The sequence below is a fragment of the Seriola lalandi genome, unplaced genomic scaffold (genome assembly GCF_002814215.2).
Source record: "Seriola lalandi dorsalis isolate HSWRI2012SDOR001 ecotype SW California unplaced genomic scaffold, Sedor1 jcf7180002054832, whole genome shotgun sequence".
In the NCBI taxonomy this organism is placed as follows: Eukaryota; Metazoa; Chordata; class Actinopteri; order Carangiformes; family Carangidae; genus Seriola; species Seriola lalandi.
Genome location: NW_019525385.1, coordinates 1,574,512 through 1,588,840, shown reverse-complemented (window position 1 = coordinate 1,588,840; position 14,329 = coordinate 1,574,512). Strand labels below are relative to the sequence as shown.

The window sequence follows — 14,329 nt, the reverse complement described above, 5'->3', positions numbered from 1 at the left end:
TCCTCTGAAGGGTTTCGGCTTCAGCTGCCATGTGCTAGTCTGCCTGGGCCTGGCACTTCTTACTTGCAGGTGGGGTGAGTATCCTGGCAAGCATGTGTTTATAAAACCCACTTGTTTGGGCACAATACTTGAACTAACTTCTTTTGAGCGAACAGTGTGAATCTGTGCAAAGCCTTTTCCCAAAGTCCTTTAGAAGGCGACAGCCCATTGAGAGTAGAGAAGAAGGGATTACCTTCCTCGACAGTGGTGCATTTCCGAGAGAGCTGATTAGCTCTGCATTCATTGTTAAATCGAGCAAAGGAAGGCCCTAGAGGAGTGAAAGGATCCAAATAGGTGGGCCCAGAAATAAAACAGCCGCAGGAAGCCCTGCACAGGCAACCCAAAGTTTTCCCAACATTTCTTTTCCCCACTCCTAAGGAGGTGCGGCGTGAAAAAGGAGATTAGCATACAAAATTAGAGGCGGGATGATTTTTAAGGGCAACTTGCCTCATGCCCTCCACCCCCACGGTCCTACTCTGTCTGGACAAAGTTAATTAAACCAGTATTAAACAGTAAAGAAACTTCCAAGCGCTTGGGAGTTAGGGGGCTCTTTGAGGATTACCATGATGAGGGAGAGAACGGGAGGTATTTGTTGAGGCGAAATTGAGAAAGGCGCGATGGAAGGAAGAGTACGCTGGAAAGTTTTCTATTCTTGTTGCTTTGGCACGGAGTATCCTAACCCCAATGTGAACAGTGAAGAGTGTAAGGTTGTGTTTACTGCAGGCCATCAGGTATTACTGTCACAAAGAGTATGTCAAAGAAGGATGAGCACTCTCTTCAGTCTGTGTGATATATAAGATTGAAGGATTTATTATTCTTTCATTACATTTTAATAGGAAACAAACCACAATGGCAACTAACAATAAAGCAAAACTAGGAAATGCTGTGCAATAAATTAACAATGTACAGTACAAAGTGCTTCATTTTATGTACAATTAAATACATAAAGGGGGCAGCAAAGGTCAGGGCGAGCCAGACAATGGGAGAGCAAACTGTGACCAAAAATGCCAAAATATTTCGAAACAAATTCAAAGCTTGGCAGTGACACTTGGCTGATAGTTGTGGGAATACAACCCAACGGATTCTTGAAAACTGTGATTTTTAAAAGATATCTATGCCATCAATCAAAAGTCAGATCATCCATCGCTCCAAAAATAATAACTGTTTAATTTTTTCCCAAGGATTGTGTGTGTGTGTGTGTTGAAAATAAATAAATCATGTTATGGAGAATTTTGAAGTCAAAGAAACTATCTTCAAATGCCCAGTGACTTTTCTTCAAAGTGTTGTAAAAAGTATAAAAAAATATATCTTAAATACATTTATACCAAAAGTACCCTCCTCAACTTCTCTATCATGTGGCTTTGTGCACATCCCACTGTCTTTAATGTTTAAAACAAAATTTAAAATGAAGATGGTCTGAAATAGCTAAGTTTTTGTCCAAAACACACTATCTGAACATGCACAGTCTGGGTGTTGAGAGGAGCTGCAGTGGTATAGCAGGGGAGAGGTGATGGAGATGCTCAGTGCTTCTTCCTCAGCCTGAGGGTCTTTCGGCGGCTGCCGGCACTCTCATTCCTTCCCCTCTGACCTCCTTTCTTTACGCAGAAGTACTTGGTCACTGTCTTTCTGCACTGCTCGCACTTCACCGCGCAGCACCAGTGGAATTTACAGTTACAGCTGGACACCATCTCAGCTTTGCGCTCCTCCACAGCCAGCCCGCACTCTCCGCACAGCCTCTTGCAGCTCCGCTTCTCCCATTTGCTCAGGTTCTTGCCCTTCTTGAGGCACTCGCGGCCCTCGGTGCCCGGCAAGCCCAGAGTGCGGTTTTCCAGGCAGTAGTCGGGGGAGTCTTCGAGGTGGACCAGCTCCTTCCGAGAGATGGAGCTAAAGGTCTCAGCGATAGCCCCCCGGCTGGCCGCGCTGTTCCCCGCTCCCCGGAGGAGATCCACTTTCAGAGCCCTGTGGTACTTCTCCTTCAAGTAGTTGCCCACCTCCCTGAACTCTGGGAGCTGCAGCCAGCAGGTCTGAGTGGTGCAGCTTCCTGACACGCCGTGGCACTTGCATGTCCTCTGCATGGTCCCCTTCACAGCCTGGAGAGGCAAAGAGAGAAGATTCACTTTACTTTACAACAATGTTGAAGAATTTTATATTTTTCTCCTGGTTTCATATGAAAAACAGGGGCAAAATATAAAGAAATAGATGCTGTGGCTGTGAGTATGCATGCATACATATGTCTATAGGTATAAATGTGTGTGTAAAAGACAGGATGTCCATTGTCTCTTGACTGATGTGTTGTCAAATTAACCGATTGAATTCTCAAAGTTTTCCAGTTAAGTAAAAAAAAAAAGGGATGAATACACTGAAAGGAAGAAGTGATAGCTTCAAGGTCCATTGCTGAGTTTCTTTGTCGTCCTCAGTGTTTCCTGACTTTACCCGACACAAAACAGCTGTCGGTTGAAAAGGAACGTTTTCTTTTCGTGAGGGAGGGGATGAACTCTCTGTTGAGGTGAGGCTGAATCAAAGTTTCACATTGAGTCCTATTGTCCCCTCAGAAGAAATAGGAGTATTTATTTAGCATGTTCATTATCAACATGTTTTCTAGTGTGAGAAGACCCAATGGAGAGTCCCATTGAGTGGAGAAATGAAAAAGGAGTTTTTCTCTCTTTCTTTCCCCATTTTTTTCTGTTACAATGATGCTCCAGGTGCCATGGGGATCCTAGGGCCCAACAGGAGGGAGCAAAGGCACCGTAAACAAAGAGCACTTCAGCTGCACGCCTGTGGTCCCCTCAGACTCCCTCAGGGCCAAACAAAGACCAACATAAATGTGGGATCCTTATTGCAAGAATAAAACTAAACACTTATTTTAAAAAGCAGTATAATACAGAATGCTGTGCAATGTCTGGCTCCCCAGGATCTCTAATTAAGCTTGCACCAGTGATCCTGAGATTCTTGAGTTGAGGTATTGTCATTAGGAGCATTCAGCACTGGTAAATAGGCCCTTCTGGTACACCGAACACACTGTTATTATTGGGGACGAGTGGCACCTCACTTACAGCGAAGTGAAAGGGATGCTTGGGTGGCACACTCAGTGTAATTCTGAGCAGGGAAAAATTATTCAAAAGGTGCTTTACACAGTGTAATCAGTTGGAGGGCTGGGAGAGATTCCCAAAAATTTCAACCAAGGCGCCAACCAGTTTCAATACTGTATGGTTTAAATCAAGGCATTAACATGTCATAATTGTCCTACATCTTGTTCTAGGGGTCCATCTCTCACTGCCAAGTTGATGGAGTGATTTAAGAGCACCTACTGTACCTTGCGCCCAGCCTCGTTATTGTGGAGATTCATGGCTGCTCGTGCATCCTGCCCAGTCTCCAAGGCATCGACAAACTGTTTGGAGATGGCCTCTCCAAAGCCAACGTTGTCACTGCAGCCGCCCCAGAGCCAACCGTGACCCCCTAGGAGAAAGTAAAAGAATATGATCATCTGCGCTATTTCACTGCAATTCAAAAACTGACGTGTCAACTCTGCTGTGGGTATTTGTGTACGGATCTGCGCATATCTCGTACCTCGTTGTCCGTTTCTGCTGTCGTCACAGCCACAGTTGTCAAAGTCTCCGAGGCTGCAGTTCCTGGTTAAAGTGTACATGACTCCAGCGGAGCTGATGGCGTGAACGAATGCTGTCTCCCGATTTGCTGTCAACAGAGAGACTCATTAAATACCACACAGAACACTCATCGTAGGTTAGAAATGTTGTACATCATATTACAATCTCCTCCTCTCAGTAAGTTGAATTACTTGCACTGGGGCTTTTCTCGTATAAATTGGCTTGAAAAATGTTTAATTGATCAGTCAATTTCCTATATTTTGTTCAAGATCTGTAAAACCAGACTCAGCAGTATCTACACTTCTAAACTGTGTCAAAATCAAGCTGGCTTTCTATTGCCTAACACATTTGACTCCTTGTCTGGTGAATCTCAGTATATTCTTTCATTAGCTGCAAACAGAGGCAGTGATTCTGGGGGGATGTTGTGAAATGGATTAGTGTGTTTGTTTTGCCTCTAGCGACCATGGCCACTGTAACTATCCCAAAGGGTGATGAATGTTTTAACTAAGCAAACATCTCCATTTCACAAAGGAAAAGAAACCTCCCCTTTCTCCCCGGAGAGATATCACAGAACTTGATACAAACAGAAGCATGCAGTTACAAAATACTTTATTTAAAACATCTTTTGAAATCTATTAGCCACATTTCCCCTCCAGGGCAGGAGTCTGTCTCAGCCTCGCTGCTGTGTGGAGATGTTTGAGCTCGTGTTAGGGCAGTTGGTCGTCTGGACTCACCACTGCGCAGGCTGCTGTGCGTGGACAGCTGCAGAGCTCTCTCGGGGCAGTTCCAGCGGTCCCATGCAAACTGGTATTTGCACTCCTCTATGCCACTCTGAGCTCCTGCTGCCACACTGCTGGAGTAGATCAGGTATGCCTGCGGCAGCAGCAGCAGCAGAGAAAGGGCAAATATTAAACTCAAACCCACATCATGCTTTAAAAAAGGAAATGGTTCTGAAGCATCTGGCATGATTTTATACCCAGATATATCAACCTTAGAAACTGGAAATTATCTTCAGCGAAGATTTACCTGATGCAAAATATGGATGACAGACTACACACTCACAAATGATGAGAGCACTTCTGGCATTTCTACACTGACTCTGTGTTCACACGATCAAAATTAGGAACCATGATATGAATCAGTGTCAGTGTCTTTTACATTTATATCTTCGCACTAGTGTCACATGTTTTACTCTTCACCTGGAGATAAGTCTTTGTCACGTGATTTTCTTGACCAGGATAAAAAGGCCACACTGAAATACTCTCAGTGGATAAAATATAAAAGTCCCTCAACATTTTAGAGATTGAAATTAAATTTATTGTCATTGTCGTGACGAAAACAATCTGAACCGATTCAGACTGAGCTCTAACTTTATTATACTTTTTTTAAACTCTAGGGAATACAATGAATTGTAGAGCTCTCTTCAACCAGTACGCTCTGTCCTTGGCTTTCGCTCGCTGCTCTGCTGCTTGTTCAGACTGTGTGAATGATAATATAACTAATATGTCTCAAGTGGCCTTTGGGGAGATGGAGTACCACCTCTTTCACAGGGGTCTCGCTCACTAATGATGACCACCCACTACAGCCATGCCTGCCCTCGCCTCTTAACACATTCAACCCGCAGATACACAGAGCTTCTGAATAAGGTCAAGTGTACGGAGGGGGAAAGAAAATAACAAAGGGCCAAGAATATCACTGATATATCATTAGTGCTATTGTTGTATTCAACAGGTACCAGAGCTTGTCTGTACACTTGAGTTAACATATCACAAGGACTGAACAGGCCTGCACTGAAGAAGAAGAAGAAAAAGAAGAAGAAGAAGAAGAAGAAGAAGAAGAAGAAGAAGGAGAAGAAGGAGAAAAAAACACACACACAGAGAAACCATGTTTTCTCTCCCTGGCTCTTTTGGGAAAAGCACAGGGAGACAAGATCAAAAGAAAGTTGGCTTACCTTGGGTCCAGTCATCAAGAAATTATTCACTGACCTGGAAAAGGAGACAGCTTATTCACTCAGGGAAGCTCAGTGTCCTTCACAAATTCCTCATTAGTGCGCTTCGTAACATGTTAAACCATGACACCAGTGGGCATCCAAACCTTAGTGAACAATATTGCTGAGTTTGTTTTAAAAAAAGTTTCCAGAAATGTAAGATTTGAAGGCCACTGTGGGCAACCTGTGTTTCATTAATTACAATTCTGGGTTACCAGGTTGTGAAAAATCCCATTGGCTGGTCTCAATCCTTTCTCTTTGGAAATAATGCAGTTACAAATGTTGGTAGTCCATTTCTAAATGCTCATAGGTTTCTCACTTTCTGATAAGTCATCCAATCCACTGTTATAAATATTCATGAGTAATTAGTCAATATTTTTAAACCATCCAGTCTGCAGTTATTAGTGTTAATAGGTTGTTCATAAATTAATTTTGGTCCAAATTGTCTGCAGCCCTTCTCTAGAAATAAAAAAAACTGAATTTTAACAATCTGGCAACCCAAACATTGTTCTACTAATGGCTAAAACTGATCTGTAACACATTAGTAAATGATTTTGTAACCATGAATATAGCCATTTGTTACAGCTTATAAACCCTATATAAAGGTTGCCCTTGTTAAATTGTGGTACTGATGTAATTAATTAAACAATCCAGTTGCCAAAGTGTGCACTTAACAAAGAAAGGAAATTATATAGTATTTCATAATAAATCAAACTTACCAGCAGCAGCACGACCTCATATGAGCCAGGAGAATGAAAATATAATAAAAAATCTCCAAATGCATGAACATCCTGACAGGTGAGGGGGGGGATGACGGTAACTGTGAGCCCGTCCAAAGCCTGCAGACAGTCTGGAGATGGAGAGGAAACTGAGCTACCAGAGCACCAAACTTCACCAGGGCTTCCAAGATTCAAGGAGGGGGCTATGAAATGGAGCTGCTCTCGTCCCAACAAGAGATTATCTGCTTAATTAAAGATTTTCCCCCTTCTTACTCTCTTGGCCAATCAGAAGTATTGCACCAAGGAGAGACTGAAATGATCAAAAGGGCACCCTGGGCCTTCAGGGCCGGGCAACGGTAGGTTCCCTGCCTCCATTCAAGAGCGGAGGAAGATCTGTTTAATCCTATAGGGAAAGTGTAACACTGATCCCTTGAATTTCTGCTCAGAGTAAAAAGTTTATTTAAGATATCTAACGCGCAGATGAGTGTTGGGGATTAGTGGAGGATCGTCCTCTGGTTAAGGAATTGTTAGTTTAATAGGAGTGAGAGACAAAAAATAGGCCCATACTGTTTGTTCAAGAGGAAGTAATTCACGGTTGAACAAAAAGTGTGATTGAATCAGTGTTTATCATCCTGAATCACAGGGACTGTTACTCAGTCGGAAGACGACAGGCAATAATAATAAACTCCGAAGTGTCATTTGACCATTTCATTTGAAATGGGGTCAAAGTGCTGCAATAAATTTACAAAATCAGCGACATAAACAGTAGCCTACAATTTAAGAACAAATTAATTTCCGCAAAGGAATCAACTGCGTGTGGATACGTGACTGTTTCTCAGCAATATCGTCAGGGATTCAATTTCCATTTTGCGCAACTATTGCATGATGATACGATGATGTTTTTAGTTTACTAGGCTATTTCATTATATCTGCAAATAAGAAAAATACACAAAACAGCCTCATTTTCTTTGGTATATGATTTCAAAGGTCTTTGATACACTTATGAGGACATAATAATGAGTCAGTAAGTAGTCCTATAGTCAGTAGTGGATGCGAGTGTTTTTTGGATTTTACTGGAAACATAGAGGGTTTCATTTTCACGATCCCCTGCAACATTTTAATCATCTAAAATTTACCATAAGGTGATTTACATTTGTTCAGGTGCATCTGAGGAGTTAAAAAGACAGAAAATCCTCCCCGTCAGAAAATAAAATGGATTGGCCTGTAGCTATTGATCAGATGTGTGACATTTGCATCACTAATCCAGACGGTCCCTACCTAACACTGGATGAAGGGTTATTCCCCAGTAACCCCGTCTGACCCGTAGGTCCCTTTCCTTTGGCACTGGCAGCCCTTTAGCAATCTTCTTGTGTGCAAATTAGGATTAGAGAAAAGGTGATTTGGAGAGGGGTGGGGTGGGGTGGGGGGTGGACTTCTGAGGGATGTTTTTGGATTAAGATTTAAAGAGGAATGCAAAGTATAAATTGAGACCAAAGAGGGATCCATCCTGTTGTTTTAGCTTTTTTTTTTTTTTTTTATTATCATTATCTTAAATAGCTAGACTACGTGCTCTAGATGTGAGAAAAAAAAGTAGCAGCACTGGGCGGGAGGGAATTGATCAATAATAACAAAGTGGCAGCACAAGTTTGCAAGAGTCAGGCTAAAACTGTCTGACTGAGCACAGCCAAGTGTCTGAGCTCTAACCGGCAGTGTGACCACACTGAGGTGTTACATGCGTGAAGAGGATGGCCTGACAGGCAGCAGCCAATAGACAGAGGGCTGATGTCACTGTCGGGGGCCACAGAGATCAGCACTGGTGGGACCACTTACAGTACATTTGGACCGGCCACAGACTGGTGGCCGCTCTCTGTAGCAGTCTGCAGAGATTTTCTGCCAAAACCACCAACTGCAACAAACAAAAACACATTTACCACTTTCCCACAGAACAAAAGGACGATGCACTGCGTTGGCTGTGTTGACTTGCCATGAAGTGTTTCTCCAGCAGAGGGAGCAAAGTGCACAGAGCTTTCAAATGGTAAAAAAGATGTGTTGATAACAAACACTGAAGTCTTTTTATAGGGGATTCTGTTTTTTGCTCACCCGCCTCTGACCAAATCAGGCTCATATAGTGGGAGTTAGCAGAAAATTGCACAAGGGCAGTACAAGAGGCCTCGCACACTGTGACGGTCCATCTGACCACCTCGCTGCCCCCATCAGGACGTACAAACATGATCACAGTGATGACTAAAAAAGAATTCAAGGGCCTCCTGTTTCGACATTTAAGTCTGCAGAAGTGGACACACAAAGCGACAAGTACTGTACTGTATCTGCCCTCTAGGAATCCTCAAGGAATGTATCTGCAAATATTTTAAATATGTACATTGGTTTCACAAGTTCAACCATCTCAGAGCATTGTTAGATTGAGGTGAGACAAGTAAGCAAAGCATGAAGAGCCACGGAAGATCCCAATCAGGACAGGCATGTAGACAAGAGGCTGTCAATTAACAAGTACAAGATATCCAAAAAGGAATGGGAGATGCTGGAGTTGCAGTGGCTCTACATACGTCAGCAGTAAGATGAAGATAATAACATCCAGAGATTATTAAACCCTGGTTGGACCAGCTCATTAGGGAATCAGTATAGAAATCCATGTTGTACAGACAGACAGACATAAGCTATCAGTAAATGTCGAATACCATTTGTCACTATGCAGCACTATGGGCAAACAGCTTTTCACATGATGAATTTAGCTCATTTTCTTTTGGACATTTCACATATGAAATACATTTTTCATATGGATCTTTATTTTCTTTGTGCTGTCACATAATATCTGAAAATACTGTACATCATAGTTTAGTTTGTCAATATAGGTTTCTTTATAGTTAGTATAATAATACTTCATTATCATTAGTGGTGTTATTAATGTTGTATCTAGAAGCCACTGATGAAGAATGTAACAAAAGGAACGATCATATTTTTTATTCAGCATACGAATAAGGAGTATTACAGAATTTCAACAAAAACAGCAAAACATACTTTGTCACAAGTAGAAAATTTGGTTTATTTACGGTACATACTGTGGGCAAAAACATTCTTTGAAAAAATGTGCCATTTTTTAAGGCATTCAAAATTCAAGAAGTTAACACTGTAAAAAATTGTTGCTCTGTAAAAGAGGAAGTGTGACAGATATTACAACAGCATCATTAATGATATTATTACAAGTCTGGATCTTGTCTTTCAGAGCAAAAGTATTTGTTTGGTTACACAAAAGTTAAATTATATTAAATATTTTTTTCTTTTTTTCAGGATTTGTTGAATGGTCCCTCTTTGTCATTATAAATAAGGGAATATAGTTTTTCAAGTTTACCTTAAAAAACAGACACCACACAACTGTGATTAGACAGAAAATTTAAGCCCTAATTTATTTCCATGACTTGCACTTTTTATTATTCTTTTTTATTTTAAACAGGTGTGCAACCCCCATAAGGCATTTGGGCAAGAGTCCTGGCGTTTGTTTCAATAATATCACACAGCACAAAAGGTAAATGCACCTCCTACACATGCCTTGTTGGACTTATCTGAGGGAGAGGGAGAGTTTATTTCAAATGAATACAAAATAAATGCAAATAATTCTCTCTTCATATTAAGAGTGAGACATCTGGGTTCTGTGTTCCAGTCCAGAGGCTTCTACATGGGCCTTGAACACAGCAGCATCCGGTTTAGTAAGACTACTAGCTTACCAAAAATAAAGAAAACCTTAGCTTAAAACAGACAAACAAATACCAAGATTAAACTCCACTCCCTGTGGAATGAAACAAAGCACTACTGACAGAAGTTAGAGCGAAAGGCCCTCAGTCTTGCTAGTAGGAAAACCTCACTGTTACAGGTTTCAATAAAGCTTTTAAAGTGCCAAAGACTATTAATAAATAGCACATTAATAAATAAGAGATACAGTAAATTATTCTGTAATTACTGCTTTTACACACCACTCACACAGACCTGTTTGGCTGTCCTACTGCTGCCAAAAAGAGACTTAAATCCCAATTTGCCTTTTCATTGTCTTTGTGCCCGTTTGGTATTATGGTGAAAAAGCTGTGCTTGCACATGTAGCCAAGTCGCTGGCTGTGGCTAATAGTCAGTGAGGACACTTCAAAACTTATAAGAGACCCACACGATTTATGGAAAGGTCTATAACTCTGTAAAGCCAGTATTAATCTCAGGAAGACGTTTAACTTATAATCAGAAGCTTGGTAATCACCACCCCACCACTGAAATGCTGCTATACCTGTTGCTACGTTCGGTCTTGGTTCGACACGTCGGTATCCCTTGCAGAGTTTTGTAGCTAGTGTGACTCAGCCACTTTTGTCGCTGCCGTCACCCGTTCGCTGAATGCGAGCCATGATCAACTCCTTCGACACCTTCTTGCAGTCCTTGGCTAAACCCAGGAAGCACATGAGATCTATAAAGGCAGTGGTGATATTGAACTTCCAGCCAAACTCACTGGTGGCGTAGTCAAAGGGGAATGTGTGATGGTAGTTGTGGAAACCTTCCCCTGAAAGCAGAAAGAAAGAAAATATATGAATACTTGAGAGTTTTGCAGAATGTCAACAAGTTCACAGGCATAACTTGAATGTACAGTAGATATGCATGGCAGATTGACAAACCAGCTACAGCATGTGACAGATGTTAACTGGAGACTTATTTTTGGTTCTGAAAATCTTAAAAAGCTGACTGTCGCATGATGCAATTTACAAGCTACCAAAATCAGATTTGCTAAATTAGCCCATGTAATCATCATGGCGCTGTGTATTTACATGGTTTTTTCCCCCCCACAATACAGTGAAAAAAATAAATAAATAAAATAAAATTGTGGTTCATGAAAGACACAACAGCTCCAGGAGATACGACGAGATCTGCACTAACAAACATCCAATCAACATGTTTAAATCTGTAGCCCACACAGTTAATACTGCCAGTAAAGTAACAGGCGGAACTCTGTAGAAGTTGTTGGATAAATTTTGATTCCCCCCACCCAGGGCTTTTTGGGAGAAATTCTAAACTGCAGTGCAGTGTCTTCTTCCAAATTACAATGAAAAAGCATTCTGAATATGAATGACTTTTGACATCAACATCAGAAACTTTAAAATGGGAATTAAATTTAAAAATGCTTCTAAAAACAAGCAGCTACACTTTTTACTTCTCCATTTACTGTTTGTTTACTCCACCTCCTACTATGAACAAGGGAGTAACAACAAAACCAAGTAACATGACACAATAAATGAGAATTAAAAAAGGTGAAACAAACTTCAGAACAAAATTGTTTCCAGTAGCCCCCTTTGTTCTCACCATGCATGCTTATGCAATCTTTAGTTAGCTTGTGAATTTCACTCTGTTTTGCAACCAACAATGCTCAGTGCTGTTTGCAGCATCACACCCCCGTGGTGTCAGCCACCACAAATAAAGTCTTGACTCATCAGAAACAAATCTACCAAAAATAACAACAACATCCAACTCTAAAAACAGTGGCTAAATACACAGCTTCAGTACAGACCACCTCTTAATTTAAAAGCTAAAACTGTCACAGCCGGGACAAAACAAACATCAGGATTAGCAGGCTGCCCCACTACACATGCCAGGATAAAAATCAGCTTTGAGAGAGGCCCCACTGTGGTTGACTTGACAAGACGAGCTTTCAACAAGTGATGAAAAGATAATTGAAATATCCCTCAGGCGCACAAAGACACAAAAATGCTTATGTAGTCACAGGACAATATAGGCACATTACTGTAGGACAAATAATAGTGAATAATCAACATGACATTTCCTTACCTATGGCACTGAAAGCAACCATTGGGTTTTCCCTCGGGTTAATGGTCTTGTCATAAGGCCTGTTGCCCCATATATGTGCAGCGCTGTTGACCAGCCAGGTGGCGTTGAGCACCACAGCGTATCTCAGGAGCCCGGGGACGAAGTATGCTACAGCCAAGGATTCACCCCAGAAGTACCAGGGCACCAAGGTGGGCACGAGGAAGCAAAGGATCAAGACAGAGAGCTTGTAGTGCCTGAAAATGAAAGAACAAAGATCCACTCTCACTTAATTCAATCTGAGACTGAATCAGAGTTAGATTTACCACCTCGCCACTGTTATTCATGCAACAACTAGTCAAGCTGCAGGAAATATGGTCACAATCTCCCCTTTCTGGTCCCCAGTTACAGTGCTAATAATGGCCAGAAAAGTGTTTTTGCTGAACACTATGATGTCACTGTGGAGGTTACCCTTTGACCTTTTGGATGTAGAATGTCATCATTTTATCCTGTTGAACATTGGTGGGGAATTTTGTCAAAATTAGCATATGAACTCTTTAGTTGTGGGCAAAAATGTGTTTTGCGAGGTCACAGTGAAATTGACGTTTGACCACCAAATTCTACTCAGTTCATACTTAAGTCCAAGTGAACGTTTGTGCCATGTTTGAAGCAATTCCCTCCAGGCGTTCCTGAGATATCACGTTCACAAGAGTTGGACGCACGGAGAGCAATTATCTCCAGACAATTTGCACATGAGTTCACTGTACACAGTTGGCGGGGCCTTCTGATTGGCTCGCTCTTTGCCAGTGTTAATCCCCTTTTGCCTGAGACCACAAACGAAAATCTGGGACTACTTCCAGAAGAGTAGAAACACTGCATGGGCACGCTGTGATTCAGCTCTTGAGTGAAAACAACCCTTATCAGTAGATCTGTCACTAAGTGTTGTCATGGTCACTGCGACCCAGACTACCACATCCTGTACAGCTTGAGCCTGTGGGGAAGTGGCTTTTAATGATGAGACAGAGAGCTACGAACAAACGCTGAAAGTACATTTCTATGGAACTATTCTGCATTACCAATAATCAGCGGCAACAAGTGGTTTTATTTTCAGAACTTAAACCACAAATGAGTTATCAAATATTAAAAAGGAGTGTCCACATGAAAAATCCTGGCAGTTTTTTGCACGTTTGTGTAAGTGTTTTTAAAAAAATAATACTTTTTTTTTTTTTTTAAATGTATACTACCTATATGATGCCTTTCTTCAATAGGCATCATATAGGTGGTATTAATTTTGGAGCTCAATAAAAATGTCAACATAATCCAGGTGGCCAAAAAAAACAACACCAGAAAACATTTATCTTATGCAAAGTAGCTGCCCATGATGCAAGATTATTGTGAAACAATAATGAAGTACCAGACCCTGTGAATCCAGTACATCTCAGCAATGACAGCATCTGATTACATGTGGACTCTCACTGTGTCTGACTAGTATGTTTAATGTAATGTTTGCTCACCGTCTCTGAAACATAACCACTTTATCTGCCCTCAGGTCCGCCAGCTCCAGTTTCTTTCCCTTTTCGATGACGTCAGGGTGTTTGCGAACCAGCAGCCAACCGATGTGAGCGAAGAAGAACCCCCGTGTGGCATTGTGGGGGTCTGCGTCTGTCTCGGAGTACTTGTGGTGGACACGGTGGTCCCTCGCCCACTCATATACGTCGTTCTGCTCACGCAGACACAGGCAGAGAAAGAGGATTACCCATAGATATGCATGGAAGTGTGAGATCATCAGATTAAGGTCAGGCATCATGTGGTAACAAAACAATAGATGCACATCACTCAGATTAGATAATTTTACTGAAATCATACAGTTGTCTGAAAACCATACCTTGTCACTTTATTTTTTGATAGTTAATCTGATGAATATTAAAACATTAAGATAGCTGTAAGATCCCCTCCTGGCATGTTTTATGACATGTAAAACTGTATGTTTAAACTAGTGAAACTTTCACTCCCTTCAAAAGATGAATGTAAAACAGCCTTCTGGTGTCAAAAACCTGCACATACGTCAACCTGCAAGATAAAACTGATGGAATATTTACTTTCTTTTTTTCTGTGTTACCTGAAAGGCCATTGAGTTGGCGAGAGCAAGGAAGACTCGCAGGGGAAAAGAAGCC

General features: G+C 41.5%; 2 protein-coding genes across 2 annotated transcripts; both read right to left on the bottom strand.

Moving 5' to 3' along the window:
- Positions 1 to 862: 862 nt before the first annotated feature.
- Positions 863 to 6,535, bottom strand: wnt8b (wingless-type MMTV integration site family, member 8b). Its single transcript, XM_023426572.2, has 6 exons — positions 6,351 to 6,535; positions 5,596 to 5,629; positions 4,379 to 4,517; positions 3,607 to 3,732; positions 3,353 to 3,495; positions 863 to 2,129 (listed from the first exon to the last, which is right to left on the bottom strand). Exons 1-6 carry the CDS (start codon positions 6,419 to 6,421, stop codon positions 1,560 to 1,562), a joined length of 1,083 nt encoding a protein of 360 aa, XP_023282340.1. The 5' UTR covers positions 6,422 to 6,535; the 3' UTR covers positions 863 to 1,559.
- Positions 6,536 to 9,314: 2,779 nt separating this feature from the next.
- Positions 9,315 to 14,323, bottom strand: scdb (stearoyl-CoA desaturase b). Its single transcript, XM_023426616.2, has 4 exons — positions 14,275 to 14,323; positions 13,670 to 13,875; positions 12,180 to 12,412; positions 9,315 to 10,902 (listed from the first exon to the last, which is right to left on the bottom strand). The coding sequence occupies exons 1-4, from the start codon at positions 14,284 to 14,286 to the stop codon at positions 10,703 to 10,705; spliced, it is 651 nt and encodes a 216-aa protein (XP_023282384.2). The 5' UTR covers positions 14,287 to 14,323; the 3' UTR covers positions 9,315 to 10,702.
- Positions 14,324 to 14,329: the final 6 nt, after the last annotated feature.

What these genes read in the sequence shown, in the direction of transcription:
- scdb (XM_023426616.2), bottom strand. An exon ending in GTGGTTATGTTTCAGAGACG is followed by an intron (nt 12,413 to 13,669) that starts GTGAGCAAACAT and finishes TTTCATTTTCAG; the next exon opens with GCACTACAAGCTCTCTGTCT. An exon ending in GGTTGCTTTCAGTGCCATAG is followed by an intron (nt 10,903 to 12,179) that starts GTAAGGAAATGT and finishes TTCTGCTTTCAG; the next exon opens with GGGAAGGTTTCCACAACTAC.
- wnt8b (XM_023426572.2), bottom strand. Translation starts at nt 6,421, where the DNA reads ATGTTCATGCATTTGGAGATTTTTTATTATATTTTCATTCTCCTGGCT. An exon ending in TCTTGATGACTGGACCCAAG is followed by an intron (nt 4,518 to 5,595) that starts GTAAGCCAACTT and finishes CTGCTGCCGCAG; the next exon opens with GCATACCTGATCTACTCCAG. An exon ending in CAGCAGAAACGGACAACGAG is followed by an intron (nt 3,496 to 3,606) that starts GTACGAGATATG and finishes ACTTTCTCCTAG; the next exon opens with GGGGTCACGGTTGGCTCTGG.